Source organism: Colobus angolensis, unplaced genomic scaffold (genome assembly GCF_000951035.1).
Source record: "Colobus angolensis palliatus isolate OR3802 unplaced genomic scaffold, Cang.pa_1.0 Scaffold70, whole genome shotgun sequence".
Classification (NCBI taxonomy): Eukaryota; Metazoa; Chordata; class Mammalia; order Primates; family Cercopithecidae; genus Colobus; species Colobus angolensis.
In genome coordinates, this window is record NW_012120710.1 from 117,249 (window position 1) to 126,377 (window position 9,129).

General features: G+C 38.5%; 1 protein-coding gene and 1 pseudogene across 4 annotated transcripts in view; one reads left to right on the top strand and one right to left on the bottom strand.

Annotated features, from left to right (window-relative positions):
- LOC105501230 (UDP-glucuronosyltransferase 2B9) overlaps positions 1–9,129 on the bottom strand; it is a 476,097-nt gene that overhangs the window by 112,497 nt on the left and 354,471 nt on the right. The window contains exon 3 of one of the 4 annotated variants that reach the window (XM_011927059.1): positions 2,545–2,580. The exons of the other annotated variants lie outside the window; for them this stretch is intronic. Within the exon in view, the coding sequence (XP_011782449.1) occupies positions 2,545–2,580 (36 nt within the window). The remainder of the gene's footprint in view (positions 1–2,544; positions 2,581–9,129) is intronic. 4 annotated transcript variants of the gene reach the window in all.
- Positions 4,343–9,129, top strand: part of LOC105501343 — an 18,426-nt pseudogene continuing 13,639 nt past the window's right edge.

Consider the following 9,129-nt stretch of genomic DNA (forward strand, 5'->3'; position numbering starts at 1 on the left):
TCATCACTTGCCATCAGAAAAATACAAATCAAAACCACAATGAGATACCATCTCACACCTGCTAGAATGGCAATCATTAAAACATCAGGAAACAACAGGTGCTGGAGAGGATGTAGAGAAATGAGAACACTTTTACACTGTTGGTAGGACTGTAAACTATTTCAACCATTTTGGAAGACAGTGTGGTGATTCCTCAAGGATCTAGAACTAGAAATGCCATTTGACCCAGCCATCCCACTGCTGGGGATATACCCAAAGGATTATAAGTCATGCTGCTATAAGGACACATTCACATGTATGTTTATTGTGGCACTATTCACAATAGCAATGACTTGGAATCAACCCAAATGTGCATCAGTGACAGACTGGATTTAGAAAATGTATCACATTTACAACATGGAATACTATGTAGTCATAAAGAAGGATGAGTTCATGTCCTTTATACGGTAGTGGATGCAGCTGGAAACCATCATTCTCAGAAAACTATCGCAAGAACAGAAAACCAAATGCCACATGTTCTCACTCATAGGTGGGAATTAAACAATGAGATCACTTGGACACAGGAAGGGGAACATCACACATCGGGTCTTAATGGGAGGGGGGAGGAATATCATTAGGATATACCTAATGTAAATGGTGAGTTAATGGGTGCAGCACATCAACATGGCACATGTATACATATGTAACAAACCTGCATGTTGTGCACATGTACCCTAGAACTTAAAGTATAAAAAAAAAAATTAAAAGTTTTAAAAAAAGAATGTTGAATATTGGCCACAAATCTCTCCTGGCTTCTGGGACCTTGGGTGAGAAGTCCATTGTTAGTCTGATGAGCTTCCCATTGTTTGTAATTTTTCCTTTCTCTCTAGCTGTCTTTTACATTTCTTTTTATTTTGACTTTAGAGAATCTGATATTTGTTTGTCTTGGGGATGATCGTCTCATGGATTATCTCACTGGGGTTTTCTGCATTTATAAACTTGAATATTGGCCTCTCTAGCTAGAGTGGAAAAGTTCTCATGGATGATATCCTGAAGCATGCTTTCCAAGTTGATTTAATTGTTGTCATCTTTTTCAGATACACCAATTACTCATAGACTCATTCTTTTCACATAATTCCATTTTTTTGAGGTTTTGTTCATTCATTTTTATTTTTTCTCTATTGTTGCCCACCTGTCTTATTTCAGAAAGCCTGTCTTAATGATATGATGGTCATTTTTCACTTGTTTTATTTTGCTATTAATATTTGTGATTCCATTATAAAAGTCTGTGGTGTTGTGTTCAACTCTATCAGGTAGTTACATTTTCTCTTTACAGGCACTTTGTTAACTTCTGCAATGTTTTATTATTATTTTTAGCTTTCTTGCATTGGGTTACATTATACTCCTTTAGCTCAGCAAACTTTGTTTATATCCCTATTTTGAATTTTACTTCCGTCATTTCAGCCATCTTAGCCTCAGCCCAGTTCCAAACTCTTGCTGGAGAGGTGATGCTGTAATTTGGATGGAAGAATGCACTCTCTCTTCTTGAGTTTTCACTTTTCTTGCATTGATTCTTTGTTATTTTTGTGGGCTTATCTGCCTTCAGTTTTTGAGGTTGCTGGCTTTTGTTTTTTTTTTTTTTTTTTCTTTCTTTTTGCTATTTGATTGCCTTGAGGGTTTGTTTGTGATATAAAGTGGATTCAGCCAACTGGCTTTCTTAATAGAGGGGGTACTCTTCAGTTTCCAGTTCCTGGACTGTATGCCTTAAATCTGGTGGACTTGCATTCAGCCCCAGCTTTGTTCTCTGGCTTTTCATGGCTTTAAGCCTACTGCACTGGAGTGATCAAGTTGCGGCAACTGCAGCAGAGTGCTAGCGAGTGCAGGAGTGTCTGCCTCTTTCTGAGTGTTCACCACAGTGGCAGAAGCAAAGCAGTTGTAAGGGAAATGGAAGGCCCCTGCTGCAGACTGTGTTATGTCACACTGGAGGTGGTGTTTGTTTAGCGTGGGGTGATTGCCAGCACAAGTCTGGGTGCCTTCTCTTTGCCCTGCTAGCAGAAGTGATCACTCAAGGTATGGGAGGATCCTGTCCTCTGTGCAGCATCAGCAAAAAGGTGGACACTGGCCAGACAGGGATTTCCAGTTCAGTGCCCATCAAGACTCTGTCTGCAGTGCTGCAAAGACTGTCAGGGTGAATTGAGTGAATCTGGTGAGTGGGGGGCATGGAGGGATGCACTGCACTCTTGTGTGCTGCTGGGTCAGGTACAGCAAAACCCACCCATGCAGATGTGCATTCAGCAAAGTGGTGTGAGGAGTTTCTGTAGGCTCGGGGGAAGCTGCAGTATGGGAGGGAACATGCAGACTGGTGCACAGTTGTAGGGGCTGCCTCAGTGGAACTCTCTATCAGTCAGGCCTGATCCTCTGTTGCAGAAACTATAGTGTGTGACCCCAGGACACCCAAGACTGCCCTGTAAGTAGGCATGGCAAGGCTGGGGTCCCAGGAGAGGGTAGAAGATCAAGGAGTGCTCAAATCAGAACAGCCTCATCTGATGTGCAGAATCACCATGCAGGGATCGGGTCTGACTCTTACCCAAGGGCTAGGGTCTCTTATTCATCAAAGTTGAACTTACAGAGATGGCCATACCTTGCTACAGATTTTCTTGCACCCAGCCCTCTGGACTCCACACCAGTTGGCTTGCTGCTTTGCTACTTTCTTTGTTCCTGTGACTTCATCTCAGAGAAATGAAAGTCAGCAGCTGCTCAGTGTCTTTGCTCCTATGTTGGTCCAAGAGAGGCAAGGGAAATTCCATTTCAGAGGCAGTGGTGAAGAGAGTTTCTGTTGCCCCAGGGTCTCTCTCCAAAGAGTTACCAAGTTTCTACTATCTAGATAGATTTGGCAGATGTTGGCTAGAGACCCAGGCCTGGAAGATCTGCCTGATGAGGACATACAGGACCAGGCAACCACATTACACTCTGGTCATTTTTCTGTAGGGCTGCTGTGGTACACCAGGGGCTCACTCCAGTCACTAGTCACCTCAGATTTTCTAGTGCCTGAAGGTGTCACCAGTGAAGGCTGAGAAACAAGAAAGATGGAAGCCTGCCCTTTTCTCTGGTAGCTCCATCCCAGGGAGATATGGACCTGTTTCTGGCACAAACGTTCCTCTAAGAGGTGGCTGGAGACTCCAGTTGGGAGATCAGACTCCTAGTCAGAAGGAATGGTATCAGGGACCTGCTTAAGTTAGTCTAGCCACATTTTCATAAAGCAGCTGTGCTGCCCTGGGGTGTACTTCAGCCCCTGTTGCCTTGGACACTCCAAAGCTAGAAGGCTGGAATGGCTAAGTTGTCCAAACAGCAAAGATGTCAGCCTGCCCTGTCCCCTGGTATCTTTTTACCAGTGATGCCTGGAAAGTCTGTCAGCTGGTGAATACCAGTGGTGGTAGCTAAAAATCCCTGTTGGGAGGCTCCACCCAGTAATGAGGAAGAAGGTCAGGAATTCAATTAAAAAAGCAGTCTGGCCCCATTCTTATATGGTTGCTGTGTTCTTCTGGTGTATCATTTCCACCCCAGTCAGCTTGGGCTCTGCCAAGCTTACAGACTGGAATTGATAAGTCAATCAAACAGCAAAGATGCTGAGTCATAGTTCTTTGTGGGAGGTCTGCCACAGGGAGTTTTCAAATCTCTATAGACCCAAGAACACTGGTGGGAGTGCCTGGAGTCCCATGTTGGGAAGTCCCACTCAGTGAGGAGGAACAAAATCTGGTAACTGCTTAAAGAAGCAGTCTGGCAATGTTTTTGTAGACTAGATTTGCAGCAACTGGTGGATTCCTTCCACCACAAGTACATTTGAACTCTCCAAAGCTTGAAGGGCAGGACAGCTAAGTTACCCAAACAGCAAAAATGGCAGCCCGCTCTGCACACCATGCCTCAGCTGAAGGTGCTGTATATAAATTATATGTAAACAAAGTATATAAAAAATTTGAACCATGTTTCATTATTTTATCTTTAGTTCTCTGTCAAACAAAATGCAAAAACATGAACCTCTCATGGTTATGCTTCTGGAAACTCTTCTAAAATAAATTACATAAGACAAGTGATGTGTCCATACAAGAACATTGATATTAGCTCAATGATAGCACTTATAAACATAAAAGGGACATTAAACACACTTGGGTAAACAGGTCATCTACATTCATTTATCTTCTTGCCATCTACATGTTCTGACTGTTCATCTAATGATAATATATTTACTTTGAAGTGTAAAAGTTACATTTGAACTTTGTGATTTATTTATCTGTGGATATAACCATAAGAAATGACAGAAAGAAACAGCAAATGGGAAAAAGCGTTGCATTGTGCCAGGAAGTGTATGAAGTAGACTTCAGGTTTTTTGCTGATACAGCTGACCTGTTATATTAGCTCTGGGAGTTGTGGAAAGGTACTGGTGTGGCCCACAGATTTCAGTCATTGGATGAATATAGAGACAATCCTGGATGAGCTTGTCCAGAGGGGTCATGAGGTGACTGTATTGGCATCTTCAGCTTCCATTTTTTTATCCCAACAGCCTGTATACTCTTAAACTTGAAGTTTATCTTGCATTTTTAACTATAACTGACTTTGAGGATATATCATGATCAGTCATTCCAAAAGACATATTTTGGTCATATTTTTCACAAGCACAAGAAATCATCTGTACATTTAATGATATAATTAGAAAGTTCTGTAAGGATGGAGTTTCAAATAAGAAACTTATGAAGAAACTACAAGAGTCAAAATTTGATGTTGTTCTTGTAGATGCGATTGTTCCCTTTGGGGAGCTACTGGCTGAGCTATTTAACATACCATTTGCATACAGTCTCCCCTTCTCTGCTGGCTGCACACTTGAAAAGTATAGTGGAGGATTTCTATTTCCACCTTCCTACATACCTGCTGTTATGTCAGAATTAAGTGACCAAATGACTTTCATGGAGAGGGTAAAAAAATATGATCTATGTAATTTATTTCCCATTTTGGTTCCAAATATTTAATACGAAGAAGTGGGATCAGTTTTTCAGTGAAGTTCTAGGTAAGTAAATTTTTCAATTGGTAACATGGAGATGAACTTTCCTGTGTCTTTGAAGCTGAGCTTATATAAAGCAATAAAGTCAGGGTACTTGGTGTTTTAAATTTGTTTTTGTTTGTTTGTTTGTTTGTTTGTTTGTTTGTTTGCTTTTGGTGGAGTCTTTCTCTGTCTTCCAGGCTGCAGTGCAGTGATCCAATCTCAGCTCACTGCTAGGATTACAGGAATGTGTCAGCACACTTGTCTAATTCTTTGTATTTTTAGTAGGTATGGGATTTCACCATGTTGGGCAGGCTGGTCTCAAACTCCTGACCTCAAGTGATATGCCTGCCTCGGCCTTCCAAAGTGCTGAGATTACAAGCATGAGCCACCATATGAGGCTGCTAGTGGAGTTCTTTGGTAAGTGAATTTATGAAATGAAAACACAAGATGATCTATCAATTGTACAAATATTAGAGCAAAGTTTAAATTATAAGGTCAGTTAAAACCCTGTGACCTTCGCTCACACAGAACATTCTAGGAAGTCATAAACCTGTAAATTGGTGCACCTAATATTTCTTTAAACAATCACATATCTGTTTTACTATTAATTTTCTTCATTTTATAAAAGTGAGACCCATCCAGAAACATCTTACTGAATGCATACATGTAGATTGAGTAGTTACTCAATTTTCTACAACAACTATCTATGCAACATTGCAGAAATTATTTTTCCTTGTATATCTCAGTTTCCTTATTCTGAAATTAAAATATGTCCCCATGTCACTAGAAGGTTTCCTTCACAGTTGAGAGAAATAGTGCCTCTACCTCAAATGCAAAAACCACTAAGTGTAATTTGTAGTTTCTAATGTCTCTACATTCCTTCACTAAAAGATTGGAAATTATTTATTTTAAGACCAATCATCTTGTTGAAGTCTGAACATTGTTATATCTATATAGTTTTCTTTTTTTTTTAAACTATGTGTTTTACAAAATATGATCCAAATTAAGGTTGGGTACAAATCTCTATTTGAATAATTTCTCAAAATTTTCTATCTGTAATATGCAAATATATTTATTTAAAAGCTAATATGATTAATACCTTAGCATGAATCAAAAGCAGTAGTGGGTACAAGGATTTCAGCCACACTCTCAAAATAGCCCACAGTTCACTTGAATAACCAAAGATAAAAGGATTAGCTTACTGAACTGTGGAAACTAGACGATTTCTTAGAAAATTGTTTTTATGGGTACAGCAGAATTAGTTTATCGTGGAGATCGAAGAGTTGTTTAAATATTTACATGCTACTATTGAAGCTTTAAAGGGTAAAGAAATAGATGTTTACTTCTCTATAGATTATTTTAGTAATTGTTTACGATTGTGAGTATTCTGAAGTGACATTGGTTATGATGTAGTTGACCCTCAAAATTCTCTTATCACTTTGCTTTTCTTATGAATACACACGAGCAAAATATATACTACATGAAAAATAAATTATGCTTATAATATTTGATTATATGTTTATGTATTTCAAAACACAAACACATTGCCTACATTTTTGCCTACATTATTCTAATCCCTTTCAGAAAATTACCTTATGTAATTATCTTGTGTCATCCATCTTTTCTTTCCTTTTTCTTCTCAGGAAGACCCACTACCGTATCTGAGACAATGGGGAAAGCTGACATATGGCTTACTAAGGACTCCTGGGATTTTCAATTTCCTCATCTACTCTTACCAAATGTTGATTTTGTTGGAGGACTATACTGCAAACCTGCCAAACCCCTCCCTACAGTAAAGATAATTTTGTTGATTTTGTTTCGTTGGCTTTGAATTTTTAGTGGGGATAATTCTACACTCTTCATGCAGAGTGTTTGACTGACACAGAAAAAAAGATGGGCAGTGAGCAGGGTAAAGCAGATACCAATTAGGAACTCGTGTACATGTTGACTTGTTGATACCATCACAAGTGCGTGAGTTTCATCATTATTATAGATAGAGAGGGATACTAAGAAGACTTTGAAAATAGGGTTGGTTAAATTTAAGCCTTGATTATGCAACACATAAGAAGGTATTGGTCATTCATTAAAAGAATGTTTATAAAAAGTTTAACAAAAAACACAGGCAAGAGGAAAAAAATCAGACCATTTCTGTCCCCACACACATTATATTCTATTTCAAAAGACAGAATATGTGCAAGTAATAAAAATTGTGCAAAAGCTTTTATCTCAAGGAAAAATCCAATGCCAAGATAGCATCAGTGGAGATAATAGAAAGTATCCTGGACTCACTGAGAATGAAGCTGAGAGCTGAACAATGTGCAGAAATTGGTGAAATAATGAGGGGTCAGGAAAAGACAAAAAAGAAAAGAAGGTAAAGTATTGAGGAAAGTTCTCAAGATTCTAAGTTAAGTTTGCAGGGAAAGGCTGAGTGAGAATCAGATGATGCTGAGAGGCAAGTTAGAGCCAGATACTTATTAGGAGCTAACTTATTTATTAAGCACATTTGAGAACTACTAAAAAGAGTTAAGAAATGAAGATATATGATAAGGTAATTTAAAAAAAGAAACAAAGAAAGAAAGAGCAGACCGTTTGGGAAAATTTGCATGGAATCTGGTAGCAGATGATGGAAAAGTGAAATACAATGTTGATAGAAATAATCATGCCTACATTTACAGTAATAGTACCCACTTCATATTGTGTTTTGTGGAAAAAAGATTAATACAGAAAAAACACTTAAAATGTCTCTGTCATATATTCAATGATAGAGACATATTAATTTTGCAATTACGGTTATTTTGTTATGATTACTAACACTACTAATTACCTAATATGTGCAAGTCACTTGAGATATCATTCTTCATTTAACAGAACCAGATTATTCAGCACATCAAGATTACATTCTCTCGAGAAGTCGTGGATGATGGATATATTGCGGACTTGAATAAAAATAGACATACTATCTTTGCCAGTAAGATGGGAAAGCTGAACGTGTGCTCTAGAATTTAAAGTATAATAAAAATAATAAAGAAAGCTATTCTAAAATTCTACTGTAAGTGATGCAGATCTTAAGTTTTCTAACTTAAAAGAATAACTCAATGATATAAATGTGTACCCCTAATAATATTTGCAGTCAAATCCATTGTTCACTTGATTTTATTCAAGAATGTAACTCATTCTACCCTGAGATACCAGAGTTTTCCATCTTAGATCAGAAACATGCCCTATTAGACAAGTTGTGTCTGGAGTGGGCCTCAAGCAAACTCCCACAGATCTGCAACTGAGGGTCCTGACTATTAGAAACAAACTAACAAACAGAAAGGACACCCACACCAAAACCACATGAGTACATCACCATCAAAGACAAAAGGCAGATAAAACCACAAAGATGGGGAAATAACAGGACAGAAAAGCTGGAAATTCAAAAAATCAGAGTGCATCTCCCCCTCCAAGGGAATGCAGCTCATCACCAGCAATGGAACAAAGTTGGTTGGAGAATGACTTTGATGAGTTGAAAGAAGAAGGCTTCAGTCAATGAAACTTCTCAGAGCTAAAGGAAGAACTAGGTACCCAATGCAAAGAAACTAAAAACCTTGAAAAAATAGTGGATAACTAGAACAACCAAGGCAGTGAAGTTCATAAATAAACTGATAGAGGTGAAAAGCATGACATGAGAATTCCATGACAAAGGCACAAGCTTCAGTAACCGACTCGATCAACTGGAAGAAAGAGTATCAGTGATTGAAGATCAAATGAATGAAATGAAACAAGAAGAGAAGTTTAGAGAAAAAAAAGAGTAAAAAGAAATGAAGGAAGCCTCCAAGAAATAAGGGATTATGTGAAAAGACTAAATCTACATCTGACTGCTGTGCCTGAAAGTGACAGGGAGAATGGAACAAAGTTGGAAAACACTCTGCAAGATAATATCCAGGAGATTTTCCCCAACCTAGTAAGGCAGGCCAACATTCAAATTCAGGAAAAATAGAGAATGCCACTAAGATACTCCTGGAGAAGAGCAACTCCAGACACATAATTGTCAGATTCACCAAAGTTGAAATGAAGGAAAAAATATTAAGGGCAGCCAGAGAGAAAGGTTGGGTTACCCACAAAGGGAAGCC